This window comes from Sus scrofa, chromosome 1, assembly GCF_054392235.1.
Source record: "Sus scrofa isolate SSC_HxYL_T2T_F1_AM1 chromosome 1, Sscrofa_HxYL_maternal_Yorkshire_Landrace_v2.0, whole genome shotgun sequence".
Taxonomy (NCBI): domain Eukaryota; kingdom Metazoa; phylum Chordata; class Mammalia; order Artiodactyla; family Suidae; genus Sus; species Sus scrofa.
The window spans coordinates 114264569-114287699 of record NC_139383.1 but is presented as its reverse complement, the minus strand read 5'-3'; the positions used below and the strand labels follow the sequence as shown (position 1 = coordinate 114287699).

The window sequence follows — 23131 nt, the reverse complement described above, 5'->3', positions numbered from 1 at the left end:
CCTCTGTCTGCCAGCTCTGCCATTTACTGTCCCCTCGAGAGGGTTTTCTATCCCATGTAAACCTCCATTTCTTCATATATAATATGGTGATACTCTTAGTCTGTTGACATGCTTGGCACAGCGTCTGATATATTTAACTCATGAAATATTAGCTGCTATATTGTTTTTGGAGAAATAAGGAATAGTTCATGTGGAGGGAAGAACATGTACAAAAACATGAACGCAGAAAGCGTGTGCAGTGCCATGTACACCAGCCAAGAGCAGGAAATGGCTAAGTATAGGCCACGTACAGGGTTGACCTAAAAAGTGAGTCTGGGCATAAGAGCTCTTGGGCTGCAGATATGATGGGACTGTGGACTGAAAGCTGCTGAAACCAGCCACCTGGGCAGGGATTTTTCAGACAGGGAGTGAGATAGGCCGTGGGTGGTGGTGTGGGACGTGCCTCTGTTCCCAGTGGAGGAGGCTGATGGTTCTTAGACTCCTGGGTCCATGAACATTTCCTGAGGACCTTGTTAAAAACGCAGTTTTCTTGGGCTCCACCTTCATAGATCTAGTGTCAGCAGGTCTGCAGCGGACCCTAAGATGCTGATTTTGAAATGAGCATACCAGGTGACTCAGACGTAGGTGTCCTCAGACACACTTGGAGATGCGCAGGGATAGTTATTAAGGAAGTGCTTGCTAAGTGGCAGGTCTGCCGAAGAAATTCTGTGGGAGGCAAGATGAAAACAAATGTCTCAAAAATAACATGTTTACATCGGTTCCATGCTATAGCTTTGTGTCTCCTTGCCATGGGTAAATGAGCACCAGTTGTAGATATTCTTTCAGAGGTCAAATATCAGAAGTCATAGTAAAATATCAGAAGTCATAGTCGTTCCATTAGGTTTGGGAGAGCTAGAGAGGTGTCCTTACTTTTTCAATCTAGCAGGAGGTGGAGGGAAAGAAAAGCCTGTTTAAAAGGGAGCAATACAAGGAAGGAAGCAGAAAAGAAGGTACAGCAATGTGAGGTTGGGACATGAGAAAGATGGAAATGGGATAGGATGGGAAAAGAGCAGTCAGATTTGATTGGTTGGGAATCTATTTGTGAAGGATCCCAGTCAGTATTTAACCTGTTTTGAAAAAGCTAGTCTTCCAGCATTTTTAATTAGTGGATTGCTCACTTTTGAAATTGCCCAGTTGGGAATACCCAAATTTTGATGTGTTTTATTTGCCTGCTAATTAGCAGACTGCTTGGTTGACCATCATTTTCCCTTTATTTTGTGGATATAAGATGTATAAAAGGTCTCGTGAAACATTCTACCTCATCTGGGTAGAATGCACGGGTCACTGTGTATTTAGTCAGAATTCCTATTAATTATAACTCAAATTCAAGTACATCTTTTTGTCCAACTCAGTTCTTCCTTTTTGCTCTCCAACAGAATTTGTCCTCTAGCACAGGGCTTCTCAGTCTTGGTACAGTTGACATTTGGGACCAGAGTATTTTTTGTTGTGGGGATTTTCTAATATTTGTAGAATGTTTAGCCATGTCCCTGACCTCTGTCCATTAGATGCCACTAACTCTACCCTGCTTCTATGCCTTGCCAAGTTGTTATCACCAAAAATGTCTCCAGACATCGCCAAATGTGCTCTATGGGCCCAAATCATCCCCAGGGTAGAACTCCTGACCTAGAAGTGCTGTAGTCCCCTTTTGTCCTTGACTGTGCCTTTTTTTCATGTTTAAAATCCTCTTTGAATATTGAAAAGATAAAATGGGTCCAAACAATGCAAAGTTTGAAGATTAGTATAGGCGTTCAACTCTGTTCCCTCGTTACTTTTTGGCCAAATTTAAGAGGAGTATCTCAAATTAATCCAAGCTGGTTGTTTCAGGCAAGAAGGAAGTCACGATGTACACACTTCCAGGGGTTCCCATCATGGCCCAGTGGAAACGAATCTGACTAGCATCCATGAGGACACAGTTCGATCCCTGGTCCTGCTCAGCGAGTTGGGGATCCGGCGTTGCTGTGAGCTATGGTGTAGATGTGGCTTGGATCCCATGTCGCTGTGGCTTTGACATAGGCAGGCAGGCAGCTAAGCTCCGATTTGACCCCTATCCTGGGAACCTCCATGTGCCATGAGTGTGGGCCTAAAAAGACAGAAGACAGGAAAAAAAAAAAAAAAAAAAGATATACAGACTTCCGGTTGAGAGATCTTGTCATTTATACTTAATTTTTTTTTTTTTCTGAAAATATTTGATTTTGTCTTAAAGATGAAGAGAACCATGTAGGCTACAAAGCTGATTTGTGCAATAATCTCAAAGATGCTGAGTCACTTCTTTTTATCCTTCCCACCAACCCTGCTTCCATGGGATAGGTCAGGAGGTTGGGTTGTTAAACAGCCAGTATGGGGAAAGTATTGCACCTTCTCTCCAGACTGGATGTATTTACCTCTGAGAGCTTTCATGACATCTCTGAAAGCTTGAAGTCACTGATTTTAGTTCTCCACAGGGGATATCTGTTTGTGTTTGCTTTATCTTCTGAAGTACTAACAAAATGAACTGAAATAATATTTGTTTAAAAAAAGAGAGAGAGAGAGAGAGGAGTTCCCGTTGTGGCTCAGCAGGTTAAGAACTTGACTAGCATCCATAAGGATGCAGATTCAATCCCTGGCCTCGCTCAGTGGGTTAAAGATCTGGTATTGCTGTGGCTGTGGTGTAGGCTGGCAGCTGCTGCTCCGGTTGGACCCCTAGCCTGGGCACGTCGGTGTGCTGCAGGTGTGGTCTTAGAAAAATAAAAGAGAGAGAGAAAGATACTAAGTTTAGTAGTAATAGTTGTTTGTTGCTGTTTCTATTCTATCTCTTAATGTATTCTAAGACTCCATGTACTCCACTGTCCCCCCAAAGAAATCAGTTAATTATCCTCTGTTTACTTCTGCTGATAATAAAATCGGAGTAATAAAAGGAATGACAGCAGTGCTTTGAGAGAATAAACAGTATCACTAAAATATTAGAAAGCACAATAAATGGAAGTACGTCTCTTGAAGCAAAGCCTCACACCTCCCTCTCCAGTTCTGTCAGAGGACGTTTGTGATGACCGTCTGTTATCCACCGTGATCAAGATGATAGAACAGTGAAACTTTTTGTACTTATAAAGGGCCTTTCATCAAAAGTCTCCAAGCCCTCTCTAAATATAAAGTGACTGATCTTTCAAACACTTTTATGTCTTGAGCAGTGAACTTGGTAACTCAGCTGTTAGGGTCTTCATCGTGAGTCTTTGCCACCTGAGGCACTATGAAACATCTGGGAATGTGGTCAAAATGAGAACTTCGCTGGTACAGGGTTTGGAGAATTCCAACTTTGTGAGAGGGTGTTTTTGGTTTGTTTGTTTGTTTTTTCCAAATGATATGAAATTTTTATTAAATTGTTAACTAGTTTTAGATTTCCTCTCCAGAACAGTTATGATAATATTCACCCATCAAAAGTCTTCACCCCATCAAAACCATTATAATTCCAGTTGTAACCAAATATTACAGAGTAAATATCCCCATACACCTTCATACTTTACAGAATCATTGCTTTTAATTGATTCATTCTTTCTGGGAGTTCATAGAGGTCGCCTTGCCATTATTTATCAAAATAAAACATTGCTTTAACAACTTTCATTTCTACATCTCAATGCCCAGGGTAAGGATTGTAGGCCAAGTGGTGGGTCCACTAAAAAAAAAAAGACTGAGAAAGTGTTGTCTTAACTAAAAAAATTTAAGGGAGTTCCCACCGTGGTACAGTGGACTAAGAATTCAGCATTTTTACAGCTGTAGTGTAGATTGCAGCTGTGGCTCAGATTCAGTCCCTGGCTCAGGAACTTCTATATGCCTTGGGTGCAGCCAAAAACAAAAAACAAAAATACAAAAAACCTAGCAAAAACCTCCTAATATCCTTGTAATGTCCTGATGAAAATAGACTACTGAACCCTTTTTTGTCTTGCATATTTTGTTGTGTGTCTGTTGTTTGGTGGGATAAGCTTGGCAGGGACACAGAAGATATATAAGAGCTTTGTGGCATGGGTGCTGCTAATATTAGTATGGATATTTACCTGATTTAACGTAAGCGTGTGTGTATTAAGGTTGTGTGAGTGTATTTTTAACTTATCCAAAAGATTTTAATAAAACTGTCAGTGCAGTTTCAGGTCTATAAAAGTTGAGGCTATGAAACAACGTGAAGGATGGAAGTAATTTTTATGTTCATACCTCTGGTTCCTGAGGGTCCAGTTCATTTCTGCTGTGAATTTAAATGAGTTAATTTAAGTAGATGGGTCAGAAGCCACTATCATCATGGTAGCCTCGTGCCTGATTCTTAATTAAAGGCAACAGGAGATTAATTTGAAACATTAATTTAAAAGTTCATATACGAAAAGAAAGAATTATTGCAAGAAAGCCTAAAGAACTTTTCTCTTGTCCCTAGATGTAGAAGACAGAAGTAACTCAGGGTCCTGGGGGAGTGGAGGACATCCAAGCCCGTCCAGGGTAAGTGTATGTAATCTTTTTCCTGCAACCAGACATCCACATATGTAAATTGACAAACTGAAGGTGAATTTCTCTCTCCCTCACACACATCCACACAGATATATATGCCTCCTAAGTTTAATGAGGACCAGCTTGTGTTTGGCATTTTTTTTCATTCTTTTATTGGATGTTATTATTGATTTTGACACCTGTTCCATCTTGGCTAACCAGAAGAAAAAAAATCCTTCATTAAATATTTGGTCTTACTTTGCCAGTTATTGATCCAGTGTTACAGAAACTTATTTGCTGTAGATGGCACAACTTGGAAAAAAAACTCCAGTGTCCCTGTGATGTGTTGGTGTACATAAACCACTGAATAATTCTACAGACACCCTAGGAAGTTCTAGACTACTAATGTAATTTACATGATAAATCGGAGTTGATTTCACTTTGTAAACATGTGATTTTTTCTTCCCATCAGTAGTGCCTCGGTTGCCAGTGGGCTCATTCATTTATATGGTCTCAAATTTTTGCTTCTCCTTTCCATGGTTTTTGGTTGTTAGTTTGGCTGTAATGGGAAGACCATGGCATGAGGTGGAAATAGGGTGGTTCAGGCAAGTGTTCCTGTATGTGTATGATGTTAGGCGTGCCATTTGCCTTCCTTGGTCCTCATTTTCCTAATTTGTAAAATGAAGAGGTAGAATGGGAGAATCTTTCCATGTTCCTTCCCACTTCAATATGCAGGATTTTGTGTATGATCTGTCTTTAACCAAATCATTTCTAGGCCCTCTAATATCCATGTCAGCTTTTATAATATACATATAATACACCGAATTAAAAACATAGTAAAATGTAGTAAAACATCCACCCCTCCTCCAACCAGCTGTGTAGATGAGGCGTTCTGCAGGGAAGGGTAACATTTTACTTAAAGCGTTCACATAAATTTGAGGTGGAGGGAGGTTTCAATTTCCGCACAAGAGGTAAGGAAGGTAATCAGGCTGTCAAAAGGGGGCCATCTCGGCAGGCCGTAGTTGGCCATTGCCACCTGTTCTTCGGCCTTGTGGTTCACACTCTAGTCTTGAGGGTAGAGCAGGATCTCTAAGCTTCCCAATAACTTTGTTGAGCTCTTGCCCCAGCTGTCAAGTTCAGCATTCTAATGTAGTGTATGGATGGGTTGAGGAAATCTTTCCTCCTCCTCACGTTACATTCTGCACTTACAGAAATAAATCCATTCCCCTTGACAGCAAGTGTCAGAGATGAAAGAATTTCCTTCTCTTATTTCATTCAAATGTACTTAATTTCTTCTGCTTTCTCATTTTAATACACTTCTTCTGAGGGCAAGGTCCATTTAGGATTATTCTGACTTTCATTTAGTTTTCATGAACTATCTTGCCATTTTTTTTTTCAGGGAATACATAGGTGAATAATTTTGAATCAATACTTTATAATTACTATTTTCTTTTTTTTTTCCTTCCACCTGCAGCATATGGAAGTTCCCAGGCTAAGGGTAGAATAGAAGCTGCAGCTGCAGGCTATAGCCATAGCCATAGCAACGTCAGGTCTGAGCCTCGTCTGCGACCTATACCACAGCTCACCGAAGTGCTGAATCCTTAACCCACTGAGTGAGGCCAGAGATCGAACCTCTATCCTCACAGAAACTACATCGGGTTCCTCACCTGCCACAAGAGGATCTCCAGTTTATATTTTCTAAGTGCAGAGAGTTTGCATGAGACAGGTTATTGTGGCTGACTTGTATTGGACAACCATGCTAAGTCTCTTCTCATCTTCAAGTGGTGGTCTTTTCATTCACCTTGAAGCACTATGCTAAAGTTTAAATGAGATAATATATATTAAGTTTTTAGTAATTCTGTAAAATGAGATAATATATATTAAGTTTTTAGTAATTCTGTATTTAGTAATAAGTAAGAATTAGTATTATGTAATGCCTGGGATAGAATGAGTGTATGTAATACACATGCTGGGTATCTAAAACATGACTCTTTTTATACACTGCTATATTGGCAACATTATGTTACAGTATTATTCAAGTTAATTTTTATAAATGTGGAAAGGAGATTGAAAACAGAGATGTTTGGAACCTTAAGGGTTCCAGTGATTCTCTAGCGAGGGGATGTGCATTTTCAGTTTTCATACAGCATCCATCCTTTTTGTGTGGGCAGATTCTGCCCTTTGGCTAACATGCCAACTGACACCTCTGAGTAAATTTGACTTAGTCTTTATGGGCAAGGCAGCCAGCTGAGCAGAATGACTTTTTTTTTTTTTTCCTATCTGGTCACTTTATGTACCTTAGTAGAATGAAATTTGAACCATAGAATATAGATGATTTTAACTCTTTCCTATATGGCATCCACTTCCTCCATTAAAAGCAAGTGACTGGGCAGTTTAAAAACATAATTTTAATTTAACATTCCCCTTAAAGCAATGGGAAGATCATAATAATCACCAATTTCCAAAAACTAATGTCTGCTTTAAAACTTTTTTTTTGGCATAGTTGATCCAAATCCAGAATTTATACCTAAGTTCTGATGTTCATTTATAGTCCTGTGGTAATAATTTTAATAGTCTCGTGTGTTAATTGCTTATGGAATGATCTATTTCTCTTACAACCACAATAACAACTATAACGAAACACTGAAATTTCAAAATCATAAAGCCAAATGCTGCAGTTTAAAAGGTTCTTCCATTGCCATCCAAAGGCATGGGTTATGGGTATTTTTTCTTACAGCATCATTTTGCCTTTTTTTTTTAAAAAAAAAGAAATAATGTAAGTTTATCAAAATAGTAATTTTTAATATCTGCAGTACATTTTATATGTGTCAGGTGCTTGGCATGCATTATTTCATTTGATCATGTCAATAGCTTCATGACATTGGTTGCATTATTATCATTCCCCCAATTTCACAGCTGTTATGAGGAAAAGGTGAACTTTGCAGGCTCTCGAACCCTCTCTAACTTACTGTGCCTACAAAAATGCAGCTTCCTTATAAGGAGGAGCCAGGGTGGGAATGGTGGACACCAATTGCTTGGTGTCAGAGAGGTGTGAATAGTACAGGCATAATTATATGCTACTTTATTCATGGAAAATTTAAACTTATGCTGTTATTTTATTTCCAGAACTATGGAGATGGGACTCCCTATGACCACATGACCAGCAGGGACCTTGGGTCACATGACAATCTCTCTCCACCTTTTGTCAATTCCAGAATACAAAGTAAGACTAATTTTAAATTAACATGGATTTTTTTGAATGCTTATGTTTTACCCTGGAAGGGAAAATACAAGCCCAGGCAGAGATTCTGTTATTAGGAACTTGAATTTTTAGCCAGTTCACTATAGTAATTTTAAATTGCAGAAAAATATTGACAGTCTATGCTTGGAAATAGCACATGCAGGACTAAGTTTTACAACCATGTGGGATTACCTAATTTCAGTGACACTGAATACATATGGGCAATTTGTGTTCTTTGGACATAAAGCACATTTCCCAATGTCAGCGTTTGAAACAGTAGTTTTCTAAGTTTGAGTAAGTGAAAGTGGTGAATATGTGAAATAAAAATATCATCGAACTATCAGTTGGCAATGAGATATAGTTAGTGTTCTCTCTGAATTTTTATTGAGGGGGTCAAGGAAACTCCTTAATAATAGGTTCAGTGTGCTTAAATCAAAGTAGTGTCTTCAAGTTGAATTGTACAGTCTGGTTTTGTATTCATCCAGGCATGAACTTTAGTGCTTATGTTCCAGGAGTTTCCACCCTACTTCATGAAGTGAGCTACATGTAGTCTGAGATGGTCCTCAAGTTTCTAGCATGCCTTTCCTACTGTCATCTTTAGCATATATTTCTACTTTGACTACCCTGTAGGGATATATTTTTCAACAGCAGTGACCTGAGCATTGAAAAGATTTTTCATAAGGGCTTAAAAGGTCCCAGTAGCTGATTAAAGGAAAAGAACTTTGTTCTTAATAAATGTGAATTTTAACAATATTAGTAAATCTCTTGGCTAAGCCAAATTTTGTTGCAAATCCATCAATAAATGAGGTTAAATTTCTTGACACAAGCTGTTGGACTAGACTCCAAGGAAAACATGCAACCATGCATGTATCACTCTGAAACCATATCTGCAGATGCTTCTGAGGAATGTCCTAGAATGTTCCAACTTTAAGCCTTGGACACTATACTTGTTAATTGATCATTCTTGAATCTGTTGTTTTTTAAAATTCACCATCAAATCCATCTAAAGGAATTTCAGGTATTTAACACAAAATAGTCATGCAAGAAAATACTAGCAATTTATGTTTAATGAGTAGTAAAGTGTCATCTCAACTTTGAGAACCACAATCTCAGAGTTATGTTTGGACATAGTTTGTTCTTATATTTGTTCTCTTTTAAAAAAACTTAAAAATAATAACTTTCCTATTTATGTTTTAACTTTGTAACTAAAGCAAGAATCCCAATTTTTTATCCATTGTTGATAGGGAGGCAAAACATTTCCTGTTTCCAGGATAGACATAGGCAGATGACTAGATATATTTGTCAACTTAATTTTAAAAGAATTTTAGAGTCTTCAATGACAATAGTAATAATTTAAAATTCTAACACCATTGTTTCTCTATTCATCCTCATGCAACTTCATAAAAGATTAACTTGAAAATAATAATCTTGAATAATAAAGAGTATGTTAAAGAACTTCCTTAGAAGATTCTAAAACTATCCTCTGATGAGCTAAAGTAAGTAAAATAGGATAAAGAAATGGCCACTCATGTTCAGAAAGTTCATGTTCTGTACATGAAAAAAAAGTTTTTCTAAAGAACAATTTGATAAATTCATATTACAGAAGATACCAAGCAATACCAAGATAACAAATAGTTTTTCTTGTTCATGCGTCCTCATGGGCAGCTGTTTTACAAACCAAATTCGTTTTTCCATCCAAATAGTATTTAAAATACAAGTGGGCTGAGAGTCTAGAGCTAGGACTGAGAGAGCTGACTCTTTTCACTTAGTTGTTGTTTAAGCTGAAAGTCCTTGTCAGCTGTGTTCTTTTGTCCTGTCTGCCCTCCTTCCCATTAAACTCTTAAACATGGAAGCCAAGACAGTCTCCTGCATTGTGGTAGGAAATGCTACTATGTCCCAGTGGCTCCCACCCACTGTTCCCCATGAAAGGACGTCTCTGTTAGATAAGCTGTCTGGTCTGAAACATGGCTCTTTATTGTTTACAAACTGCTACATTTTCCACCTCAAGCAGATTTTTGCACAGAAAAGAATTGTGCTCGGGCTAAATGGTTTATCTGACATTAACGGTGCAGTGTCAGACTGGGGTCAGGGAAGTCGCCCTCAGAGTGAGAGGGCATGGCACAGTGTGCAGGAAAAAAAAAGGGAGAAAAGGACAGTTTAACAGCTGTGAACTACCTTGCATTTTTACTTTGGAAAAGAATTTTTAAAATTACTTTTAGAGAACTGACGAGGATGCCGTATTAAAAATTCTTCCCACCCTTATAATTTCTCACATCCCAAACGCCTTCTTGATTGGCTGGAGTATCTCAATTCAGGGAACAAAGATTCTCATTGATTTTCCCCAAGCTGCTGTTTATTTAAAACGAAACCACTTTTGAAATGAGCCATGCTTGGGGTTATGTCGCACCTTTTCAAAGAGAAGATAGATCGTTTTCAAGAAATTAAAGAAACCAATTTACAAATGAAGACAAAGAGAAAATAAGACCTATTAAGAGAGCCAACAAAGTGAACTCACAGAGTATATATGGTATATTCTCAATTGCTGTCTGTGTCCAAACCCATATTCTGTGTTATGGTCTTTGTGGAAGTAGTCATTCTACCAAAAGAGGATATTAGACTTTACTGTAAGTTTTTGACAAAAATCCAATATCCACTTTTTCAGAATCTTTAGTTTTCATGAAAACTACAGAGGATTTCTTTACATGTCATAGATTTAATTCTGCTGTGATGTCACATTAGGGAAAAAGCTATAGCATCAGAAATAAATCAACCGCTTTATTGGACCAAATTCTCTGTTGTCAAATCAATCAAGTCTGTGACTGAATTAGGCGTCTGCTACAGAAATAAGTGACACTAATTTTATGGGAAAGAGTTATTAACTGCAGATGACCTATTTTTTTGGTAAACTGTTCACTTAGGTTTGATTTTATTGCAAGGAAAGAAAAAAGTAATGAAGCACTCTTTTCTTTGGGAGTGAATTATTATTATATATTTTGTTGTTTATGGCAGTACGTTATTTTGGAGAAATGATGCAGGCATTACTAACACTTGCTTATAAACTCTTTTATGGTAACAAAACCCTTTATTACAAGTCTGAACTCTGATTTCACATAAATGGTTTTGCATAAATGTTATAGTTTTTGAAATCTAATACTTACCTGTGGTACCAAAATACAAAAACTTAATTTATTTGTCTATCTCAGATTTATGTAAAATAGTATATAATTATAAGGGTAATAGAATGTCTCCATTACTTTATTCCTTTAGAAATAAGCCTGCATCTCTGAAGATAATACCTTATTTGATAGTTTGAGTCCCTACACTAAAAATAAACAAGAGAACACAAGTAGACTTGCATGCATGCACGCACAAGCATTTGCACATACATACCTATGATGCTAGAAGAATTAATGACATTTCTTGGTGTATAACGATGCAATACTCCTTCTCTTGTTGTTTGTAGTTACAATCGCTATACAAAGTTTTGGAAGTTGATATTGTGTAAATCCTTTAAAGAAAAATGTAACTAAAATAGACAAGATAGCCCTGCATTTTTTTAAAAAAAGTAACTGTGCATGGCTTTTTGTCTTTCTCCTAGTGTGGGGGAGTCTAGAGGAGTTGAGAGATTTCAGCACTGAGTCATCTATCTGACTGCCTGCCTTGACCAATTCATATAGTTCTCTTTTTAAGTAAAAAAAATTGAGTTATAATTGACATATTGACATTCATGTTCAGTGTATAACACAGTGGTTCAATATTTGTATGTTAGACTCTTACTTGACATTTCCTGAATCCTCACTCATTGTCTTCATTGGTAGAGATAAACAAGCCAAGTTGCATTTTCACTTGTGTGAAATTCCATGCCCTGTTTTGTGTCTGGAGAAAACTAATCACTTCTTCCTTGTGACTGCGTATGATTATTAATGATAATAATGCACACTCGATCTGTTGGAAACTTGTTCTCTGCAGTTATTAAACAGTTTGATTAAATCTTTACAGGTGGTCAGTGGGTAGCTTTCAGAATATGCTAATAGGACAGAGGGACCATGGAGCCTTGTGTTTTTAAGAGGATTAATATGCTATGGAATAGTTTGAAAATCCTGGCAAGAGCTATGCACAAAGAGTATGGATTTTTAAAAAACATTGCTGTTTGTTTGTTTTGTTTGCCAAGCATTAAACTTTATAGGTAATTGTTCAAACATTTTTACACTGGGAGACAATATTTTCTAGCTGCAACTTTTTGATCTAAGGAGGGATCTAAGCATGCATTTTTTCTTCTATTGTTCCAGGGCCTTAATTGAAAACCAGATTGTTTGAGCGTGCAAGTTGCCAGTAAGATTATAGACATGCATTGGTAACCGAAGGATGTGAAAAGTGATACTTTTGTACGGTTGGGTGCAGCTTAGTTCAACATCAGCGGCTGTGTTTTTACATGTCCCCTTGTGAATGGTTCGGTTTCCTTATTGTGGTATTTGGTTCTTGTCCTACTCATGGTACTCCACCAGTGCACACAATAATTTCCCACCATAGAGGAACTGGTTTCTAAACTAGCTCAGTGGAACATTTTACTGCAGGATTAGATCGCGGTTCAGGCAGAACTGCAGAAAGCTGCTGGCTTATAGGATGACCTTTGAATCTCATCTGGGTTAGCGGTTGATATTTTGATTTGGTTACTGTGGTCATATTGTGACAGCTGCTAGCTCATTATAATTCGGTTCCACTGCTCCGTTTGCCTAGCAGGAATATTTAGGTTTGTATTACTTCAAAGTGTTTATGGCTACCCTGAGTTTAGCCCAGCATAAAGGTGAAGTGTTGTGAGCGCTTTCAAATCCCAGTGGCAGAGGCCAGTGGCCCAGTCTTCTTGTAAAGAGTAGATGTTAACACAGGGAGTTTTTCTTTTCATTATAAAACTGGAAATACCCAATGAAGAGACTCATACTTAGGAAAACGGTTTGAAAACCTTAACATACAAAGGAAAAGAATGACCACAAAGCAACACAGTTTTTTCAAAGTGTGGGTAAGATTTAACTTGACCTCTTGGTTTGATGGGTTTTTTGTTTTGTTTTGTTTTTTTCCTTGCTGGAATGTAAATATTTGAAAATAACAAAATCTGGACCAAAACGGCAATCATTTGATATTTGAAAGTGCCAGAGGTCAAATCACATTTTAGTCATTTCATGAAAATGGAATTGCGAATGTGGATGTGGGTTCTAGCAATTTTGGTTTTTGGTTCACTTTTAAACTGTTCTGAGTTTAGTAGTGATAGCAGGCTGCTTGCAAGTTCATTTGTTAGGGATGTCTGTGCATTTACAATGTCTTCTCTTTTTATGACACTTTTCAGCTTGAGGTTATCTTGATATCATCTGTTATGTGTTGGCCTGATAATGTGACGAGCAGTTTCAGAGAGAAGAAATGTTTAATAGTGGTTTCATTTGTTGTTAGCATTGTTTGGGAGTTTTGTTATTTTAATATGTTAACTGAGATTATTTTCCTCAGGTATTAACAAATAAGACAATTTTCAATGTCATCCCCAATGATAAAATTAATCCTGATTTCATGTCAAGGCTGGGAGCCAGATAACTGACTTTTCTATTCTCTTTTGCTCCAACTGTGTGTGGGTCTTCAGGTCAGCTCTTTTTTTTATGCCGTTAAATCGAGGTGGGGGGATAAGCCTTCACATGCTTTCTGAGGTAATTTTCTCATCTAAAGGTCCATTGATCTTTTAGGTATGCCGTTTTCTGTGTATAGTGTATTTTATCTTTAGAGATGTTTTATCGTTCTTTCTAATCCATTCCTCTCCATTTTATGATAGCTCCAAGTCACTGTGTTTTCCCACATGTAGTTTAAGCCTGATTCAAATGGGTGTTTCTTTTCTATGTCAGCTCATTCCAAACTATAGTTAAAGTATTGGATCCACCGAGGGATAAAATAATAACTCCTTTAAGTTACATCTCCAGGAGAAAAGTGTTAGGCACAGGCCAAGGCTTGAGATAGAGTTGCAGGACCTGAATAAATGGCTATTGAATGGTTTCATTCATGAATAAATTGGGGGGGATATATATTTGGGTCTAAACTCTAAATGAAAATCCCATAGATTCAAGTCAGGCCTACTTCTTACTGTCTTAGAAAGAAAACCCTAAACCAGAACCAGTCATCTAGAAATTCATTCTGTAGTACTGTATCCTTGATTACAGAATATTCCTCTCATGTCAGGAAACAGACCATATTGCAGGGTGGTAGATTTCAGTTTTCAAGAGACACACCACAGATTATTTTATTTATAAAAGGAAATAAGTAAAATCAATATTTTTTGAAAGACCACTGAAAAAAAGTTGCGTGTTTCCAGTATTCAGATAAGATAACTTGTTTCCTCTTGTCCAGTCAGTAAACATTTCTGTTCCTCTTTCATTCGTCTTGTTTTCTTTCCATTAGGCTGCCTACTCTTTGGTGTAGTGTGGCAAAGCTGTAATAATTAAACACTTTTATAGTCAAACGAGGTGGGCTAAACCAAGCTTTTTAAAACTTAGAAGAACTGATACCAGAGAAACAATTCTTGAAAACTATAGCTAACAGACAACTAGCTCTTCTCTATACCAGAGGATGATTTCTCACATAGAAAGTTACTGACCCTAAGAGGAAATAAATTCTTTTAGAGTCAAGTAGAAGGAAAAAGCAGTTTATGTCAGGTAGGAATGCTTCTGCTTGGAAGTAATGGAAAATATGACTAAAGGTGGCTTATGAATAATTTTTCTCATACTGGAAGTCTGGTGGTGGGCCACTGCTAGAGTTCGTTTGTGGTTCATTGAAATCCTGGCTTGTGTCTCTGTGACTCTTTTGTCCCTTCCCTCATTGTTTCAAGATGACTGTCACAGCTTCAAGAGTCAAGTTTGGGTTTGATGCAGCAAGAAGGCAGGGAAAGGTGAGTCCAGCCCTGTGATTCTCTGCCTGCCTCCCACACTGCCCCCCCCACCCCCCATTCCAAGGCCATCTCCAGTTTCAGGGTTGGAGCAGGTGGGAATGTACACAATCACTTCTCCAGCCTGTGCAGCGGAAAGAGACAAGAGAAAGGAGTTGAGAATGCACATCGGGCTAGCCACTTTGCAGGGTTTATGTAGTTTGTTTTAAGAGAAAAATCTGTAATTTTCATCTTCACAGTTTTGAAAATGAAGACCAAGGCTTCAGTTCTCATGTAAGAAGCGAAATATAAAAATGGGTCTGGACTGCCATTTCTGGTCAGCAAATTAGAAGGACCCAGACACATGGAACAGAAAAAAAGGATACTGAAATGAAGATGATGGCAAAAGTACCACAGGAGAGTTGCCCACAGGAAGGAGAAAGCAGGGTGGGGGGAGGGGGTCTGTTCTCAATTCATCACCAAGGCATGTGCCTTCATTGTCCTCAGCTCCTGAGCAAGGCCAAAGCCAGCCGGAGTCAGGGACTTCATGTCCTCACCATCTGGAACCTTCTCTTTTAGGTCTCTGTCTTGAATTCCTGACAGGCTGTCCAGAGCTGCCTGGCCATGCAGCAGGCTTGTGGCTCCAGGCTCCAGTCTTTTCTCCAGGGCCTTCAGTGGTCTCTGAAAGAGCCCAAGGCCAGCACCCACTCACACAGTCTCCTGCAGCAGCCACTCAGAGCAGGCCTGGCACCATGGAGCAGCAAGGTCCCGGGCCATGTCACTGTAAGTGACAGACAGACTTCATTCCCCTGGACCACTGCCATACGGTCTCCTGGGAACTTCCAGCCCCCTGCCATGTCACCGTGAGGCCCTCATACAGGAATGCCCACTGCTGGAGGCAAAAATCCCCTTTATTTTATTTTAATATGTACACAGTTGTATTTGTTGATCTTTAATGTGGAGGATGAGGTGCAGCCAAAAGACATTTAATCTTGGTCCAAGTGCCAAGACTGCAGAAACTGTGGTGAGAACTGGATCCAGCGTCTGGCCAGAAGTTTCCCACCTCTGTGAACACAGCCAGGGCATGAGTCAGGCCGGAGAGAACACAGGCTGGGGAAGGACTGTCTGTCGTTACAGGAGAGCAGGATGTGAAATAAACAGTGCCGTTTTCCTTCAGAACCAAGTTGTTCTCTGGAAAGACAGTTCCATTGCATTTTGCTTAAGCTTGCTGCTTAAAATACACCTGTGATAGCATCGATCAGTAATGTCATTCCTGACTAGATCCTTGGGTGGGGGGATCAAGCACTTGGCAAATCTCTCATTGCTCCTCAGTTCCAGGAGAAACATCAGTCATTTTCAGAGTCTGTTAACCTAATGTCCATGAAAGTTGTATGCCTACCTTAAGTGCAGTACTGACCTTCAGTTAAAAAATAAGCCCATCTCCTTTGTTCACATTATAACCTTCATTAGGACCAAAGCAGCAAAAGAACTCTGTTTCTTTTTCTGTTTTGCTTTGGTTTGGTTTGGTTTTGGTTTTGGTTTTTTGGCTGTACCCGCAGCATACGGACGTTCCCAGGCCAAGGATTGAACCCAAGCCATTGCAGTGACAATGCCGGATCCTTAAATCACTGTGCCGCAGGAGGACTTCGGAATTCTGTTTTAAGCACCACATGTCTTGAGAGGCATCATGAATTAATGGACTAGACTAGGCTCACTTCGGTCTCAGTCCTGGCTGTTCCACTTCATAGTGATGGGACTTTGGGTAAATTTCTTATGAGCTCCAGCTTTTCCACTTCTAAGGTGAGGATGATAATACCTGTCACACTTAGCCCTAGAATCACCGTGAGCTATGCAGTGACCTGTATGCTTTGTAACGACTGCTCTGCTCTCTAGTGTTTTGGGGCATTGCATGGCTGCTCATTGGCACTCTGTCTCTTTTGTCTCTAATTGAAAATTCTATAGACTTTGGGTCTTGGGTGATAAAAGTCTGAAGACCCCTTTGCCTTCTAATGAGATTGGAACAGAAGGCAAACACAGGTGGAGACAGTGGAGATAGTGTAGAGTGTTCAGTTCTGAAGACATCAACACCAAAAATAAAAAAGCCTTCTTTTTCAGCTATTCCATACACACACACACAAAAAAAACCCCAGTAATCCTGTAAAATAAGTACCTCTTTGGAGACAACTTTGTTGAATTCAGATGTGCCCCTTGATGAAATATTTGCCTCCAGCCATTTTTCTCTCCACCTTCAGTGTTCTCAAGTTTCATTGTGACACAGGCCGGGCAGTGCCTCGGTATGGGATGGGAGTTGTGGGGTGAGGAGGCCTGCTGACAAGCTGAGATTTCGTCACCTGCATTGAAGGTCATTTGCGTATGGAGTAACCACTAGGTAGGACAATTTTCACTTCGTTCTTCTCCAGAGGAGCTTGGCAGAGAATGTTGCCTGTGTATGTCATTACTCTCATTTCCTTCACTCCCAAGAGTTTCTGATTCTTGCCTAAGGAACTGTGTATGATTTTCAAGTAGAAAGAGGTATTTAGAGGATCACATTTTATTTCCTCTTGCAGAATATCAGGACTAGGGGCCAGCAGTTGCAAAATGTAGATCGGGATTGAATTAAATTTATTCTTCAGTGTTCCTTTTGAGGCTTGGCAGAAGCGAATCCAACTAGTATCCAGGAGGACACAGGTTCGATCCCTGGCCTCACTCTGGTTCAGAATCTGGCATTGCCGTGAGCTGTGGTGTAGATCGAAGACTCGGCTGGGATCTGGCATTCCTATGGCTCTGGGGTGGGCTGGAAGCCACAGCTCTGATTCAACCCCTAGCCTGGGACCCTACATATGCCATGGGTGCAGCACTAAAAAAAGGAAAAAAAAATATTCCTAAGCGCTTAAGAGAGTCAGCCCAAACAGTTCTCATCTTCTTGATGATTGCTCTTTGACATGTTTATTAATAGAAAAAAACTATAAGGCAGCTTTGCTTTAAATTAGTATAAGATATAGATGGTTGTATTGTTTATGTTTAAAATAAAACATGGAAAACTTTCCTCCAGGAAAATCCAACTGAAGACCTGGGGAAGGGGAGGATAGTGGGCTGACTCCCAGCTTGCCACTCTCCTGTTGTGTGACTTTGGGCAGTCTTTAGCACTCTGATGGAATTTCTCATCTGGGTAGTTGCTCTGGGTTTAAATGAAAAGTAACAGGAAAAACATCTGGCCCTTAAATTCAGTGACAGTGAATTCCACCTACTTTTATTTTCTCCGGGCTCTTTTTCTGTTGGTTGGGTGTGACCAGCTTGGGCGAAAGTGATGTGCAGACTTGAGACTCATGTAGTGAATTTTGACAGAATGTGGAAGCGATTAATTAAATGCCACCCCTTCGTGGGCCATCTTAAAAGATGAATGAAAATAGAAAGTGTGTACGTAATATAAGATAACATTGGGTGGAGAAGGGAGAGACAAAAGAAGAGAAGGATAAGAGAGAGAGAGAGACACACACACACACATAAAAAGCTAATTTTGGAGCGTTCTGATCAGAGAGTACAATTTTCTAGCCTTGTATTATCAGCATTGGTGTGGCTTCCTTAAGTCTCCGAAATTACTGGGTTACTAATTGCTTCTGCCTTTTACTCACCTTGGCTCTTCAACCCAAGCCGTGCTCTTAACAGTTCAGTAGCCAAATCTGAATGCTTGGGATGTGAGCATAAACACTTTATGTGTAACTGATTGTACTTAATTGGGCAATACCACATCGTGGAGGAAAAGTTATTGCTGACCTGGTCTCCTTCAGAACTTTCAGAGTATTTGGATAATCAGTTGATATTCAGATTTGGGGAATCCCTAAACCTTGCTCTCCTGTCAGGATTAAATTCGTACTTTATATTGTGTGTGTGAGTTTATTTTTTTCATTGCATAATTTCCATTTTTTGTTTTTATTGATGGTCTCGCAAATGTTATTTGGAAATTGAGATGCAGTGAGCATAAATATTTTAAATAACTTGGCAGACCACTTAAGTAGCTGTGGACAACCTCTGTTAGGCATCCCAGTAACTAGTTACAGGAAAAACTGACCTACTGAACAGTGGTTGGCTGGATAATCTTTTGGTGATCTTCCACTTTTCCTTTAAAGTTTCCCTATTTCTATTCCTGACCTAACTCATGGAGATGTGCCTGGCCTGGGGGGGGGGGAGGGTGTCTCTGAAATAAAACGGTTCTAAGTATATATATATATATATACATATATATATATATATATCCTTTTGTGATTGCATTTTCCACTCATGGCAAAGTCCTATATATAGCTTGAACACCAAATTGAAAATAAAAGAAAGCAGCCTTGCTCAGAGTCTTTTAAAGGCATTTTAATAGTTAATGAGATTTTGCCCCATACCCTCATGAGTTTCATTTAGTTCTGAAATAAAATTTATGGCTGTTCTTTCAGCTGAGCTGATACTGGTTTAAGTGTGGAATTGAGTTCACACCTGCTCTAGCATAAAAAGAAGCCTCTCTGTGACTTCTTGAAAACGTTCGCAGAGCAGAATGAGAGAGCTCCCTATTCCTCCAGTCCTAACCATAGAGAGATGTTCTTTGCAAGTGCCAAGGAAGCTGCTTCAGAAAGCAGCTCTAACTTAATGATATTGTCCATTTCTAGATGCCCTCCCCAAGTCACCCATGTTCCTCAAGGTGGGATGGGGTGGTGGAAAAGCAGTTGGTTTGCACAGGCAGTGGATGTATATTAACGCTGTGAAGTGTGCATATGGGAAAATCCTCACATTTGCTAGGCCATTTAGCTGTTCAAGACATGGTCCGTTAGTCAGGCAAAGTACAGTGGCTTTCCTGAGTGCTCTAGTTAAGGGGAAGGATGTGGAAAGGAGTGTACACTTAGGTGGATAATTAATAATTAGTGTAGGCTTGTAAGGCTGAATATAACGTATAAATTTCAGCACCTGTTAAAGTTTTAGCAGAGCAGATCACCTTTCCTTACTACTATTCTTCCCTAGAGAAAAAGAAAGTGCTCCTAGTGCATGCCAAAATCTTAATGACCGAGGGAGGGCTGGTTTTTGTATCAAGTGTGGTTTTCCAAGGTCATTGTGATTAGGCAACATATTTCAGTGGTCACATTTAAGTACCATTCTTATACGATACTATCGTGTATGCGTTTGACTATAGGTGACAAACACAGCTTAGAAAAAATGTTTGGGCGCATTCTGATATTTGGAGACGGTAAACTTGCCAGAGAAGTTGCCCCCTCCTGCCTCCCCCCCCGCCATCATCTGCCCACTAAACAAGAGGGCTTTTCAGTTTATAACTTTCTAACAAGTAAATATTCCGAGGGAGAGCCTTTTCCAGAGGTTAAGTTGGATGGGGGCGAGAAGATAAAATGTAGATCCCATGTTTCATTTTGGACCTGGTTGTGTGGAGGGGTTTTGACAGCTCTTAGCTTAACTGTCTTGATTTAACTTGGAGAGGGCGAGTTTCTTTATGGTGCAGCAGGTTAAGGATTCAGCACTATAACTGCAACAACTTCGGTCACTGCTGTGGCATGGGTTTGATCCCCTGGTCAAAAAACTTCTACATGCCGCATGAAAAAAAAAAAAAAAAAAAAAAAAAAAAAAAAAGATGGAGAGGAAGTACTTCCTAATGGCAGAAGGTGAAAGGGCAAATTACATACTTGTGAAAACAAAGCAGAGTATTTTACTGCTTTTGGTTTTTTGGTTTTTCTTTGTTTGTTTTCTGGCCATGCCATGACATGTGAAAGTTCCCAGGACAGAGATCAGTTCTGTGCCACAGTAGTGACAATGCCAGATCCTTTAACTGCTAGGCCATCAGGGAACCCCTTGATTGGCTGCGTGATAAATAACATTAATGTCTTATCAGTTTGTCTGCAATCCTGTGGTCTTCAATCTATGACATTTTTTAAACCATCCATATAAATTTTATTTATCCTAGAAGCTAACCAAATGATAAACTTCAGCAGTCACATAAGTCTTAGGTTCATTCATTCATTCACCCAGAAAGTACTTGTGGAAAGTTCTGCGCCATGCAGACCTGTGTTAGGTACCAGAGAGTGACATGCCACTTTCCTTGCCTTCAGCATGGCCCACGGGCCAAGGATGGAATCAGTTTGGTATCAGACAGTTATAAATCAGGCAGTTAGGGAACAAATCAGTGTGTGTGCAGGGTGCTATAGGATTTTCTTTTGGGGATTCCAGCCATCAGCTTTCTCATACTAATGGCGTAGATGTTTTGGTGCTCACTGCATGCCAGGTATCCACCAATACTTTACACACATAACCTTGTTTCTTTCTTAGGCATTGTCTGTTATTTCCATTTTTATGGGTAGAGGGGTGCAGTGGAGGACCAGAGACATTAGGTTATCTGCCTGGTGTTGTGCAGTAAGTGGCAGAGCCCAGTAGTGAAGCTCTATCTGCTGAAGTCCAAGGCCCTTGTTCTTAACCAGAATGCAGTGCCTCACTTGGAGAGACTATGGAAAGAATTCCCCGAGGTGCAATAGCAGTTAAGTATGTGTTCAGCTGCAACTAATGGAATACCTGCTAATAGTAGGTTAGTCAAACAAAGATGGCTTTTTCCATCACTTAAGGGGATGTCTGGAGGTAGGAGTTGCCTGTGTGCATTCAGCAAATCACTGTTGCCATCTTGCCTTTCTGTCCTCCTCAGCATGCTGATTTCTTTTTTTATTTTTTGGTCTTTTTAGGACCATACCCGTGGCATTGGTAAGTTCCCAGGCTAGGGGTTGAATCAAGAGCTGTAGTCACTGGCCTGTATCACAGCTGCAGCAACACTAGATCCAAGCCGCATCTACAACCTATACCATAGCTCATGGCAACTCTGGATCCTTAACCCACTGAGCGAGGCTGGGGATCAAACCTGTGTCCTCATGGATGCTAGTCAGATTCATTTCTTCTGTGCCTCGACGGGAACTCCAGCATGCTGATTTTAATCCTTCTTCTTTTTTTCCTCATGTTGCGTTTCTTAGAAGACAGCTTCTGAGCCCCAGACACCACGTCAGAGTTCACGATAGGAAGCTGGAGAGGCAGAGATTAGAGTAGCATCCATATCTACTTCCATCTCATTCCATGAGGAGGGAACAGAAGCATTCCCAGAAACTGGCAGGTTTGAGCAGGATTTTGGTAACAACTTTCTGGTCCAATTTCTAACAGATATTTGCTCATAGCTGCAAAGGAAGCCAGGACAATGAACTTTTATAGTGTTTGTTGGCACTGGGATGCAGGAGGCAGGCAGGAGAGAAGGGTATCGGGAATGATCATTGACTGAATTGGTATGAATTTTGTCAGAAGTAGTAGTGCCTGAGCTGAGTCTTAGTGGATGAGTTAGAACTGTCCAGGAGGAAAGAAAATTGTCAGCTGAGGGACAGGCTGAGATATGGGAGCCAGGGGAGGGCTCAGGAAGCCTGGAACTGAAATAATTCCCTAAGAATGAGACCTAGTTCCACAGGGTCTACAGAGGAGGGGCTGGATGACAGGGAAGCTGGGCTGAAATCCTCAAGAATGTGAAGGGTCTTTCTTGTATAGTAGGGGGAGGAAACTGCATTTTGACAGAAGCAGGTAGTGAACTACTCAAGGGTCGATTTTAAATAGTGGGGTAATGTGGCTGATTTACAGTCTAGGAAAATCACTCTAGCAACAGCGTGAATAGGGGGCAACACACCAGGCAGGGAGATTACTCAGGAGGTGATTAAAGCAAAGCCGAGAGGAAATACTGAGAGATTGGAGTGAATCAGGAGTGGGGATGAAGAGGAGGCTATGGGTTTGAGTGATATTAAATGGAGGGAAATGGTTAGATTTGGTAACTGATGGAGGAGGGGTCATCCTTGGCTTCTCCATGTCTGGCTGGGGCCAGCTGGTGGATGGTGCTCCAAATCATTGAGATGTGGAATATGAGAGGAGAAGCAGGTTATGGGGGAACTAAGAGGCTAAGTTCAGTTTTGGCCATAATGAATTTTTGAGACGTCTGTGGGTGGATGGATTCATGGTTCTGGGCAGAGATTGCAGATTTGGCATACAGTATTCCATATTTGATAGTTGAAGTCATGGGGTTTGGTAAGTTACCAGAGAGAGAAATATGAACCTATTTTCTGATTAATCATGTTACTCTCTAAAGATCTTAAATAGAAGGTGGGGGGGAAGCCTCCATCTCATCTTTTTCTCCCCTGCAAACTTGGTATCTTTAAGAAAACTGGATAATTCTTGATTTGCTGACAATCATTTCAGTGTTACAGTTAATCAGTCATCTCAAACACATTATTTTTATTTTATTGGGGTATAGTTGATTTACAATGTTTCAGCTGTACACCAAAGTAAGTCATTTACACATTTACATATATCCACCCTTTTTTTCCCATCTAGGATTTTATAGAACACTGAGTAGACCTCCCTGTGCTATGAATGCAATAGGTCTGTACTCTTTTTTTTTGTTTTATATACAGTAATGTGTATGTGTTAATCCCAATTTATCCCTCCCCACCCCTACACAG

General features: G+C 39.8%; 1 protein-coding gene across 38 annotated transcripts in view; it reads left to right on the top strand.

The window, feature by feature from the left end:
• TCF4 (transcription factor 4) overlaps nucleotides 1-23131 on the top strand; it is a 365126-nt gene that overhangs the window by 120398 nt on the left and 221597 nt on the right. For all 38 annotated transcript variants that reach the window (XM_084966820.1, XM_084966808.1, XM_084966752.1 and 35 more), the window contains 2 exons: nucleotides 4433-4494; nucleotides 7609-7705. In XM_084966820.1, the coding sequence (XP_084822946.1) occupies nucleotides 4433-4494; nucleotides 7609-7705 (159 nt within the window). The remainder of the gene's footprint in view (nucleotides 1-4432; nucleotides 4495-7608; nucleotides 7706-23131) is intronic.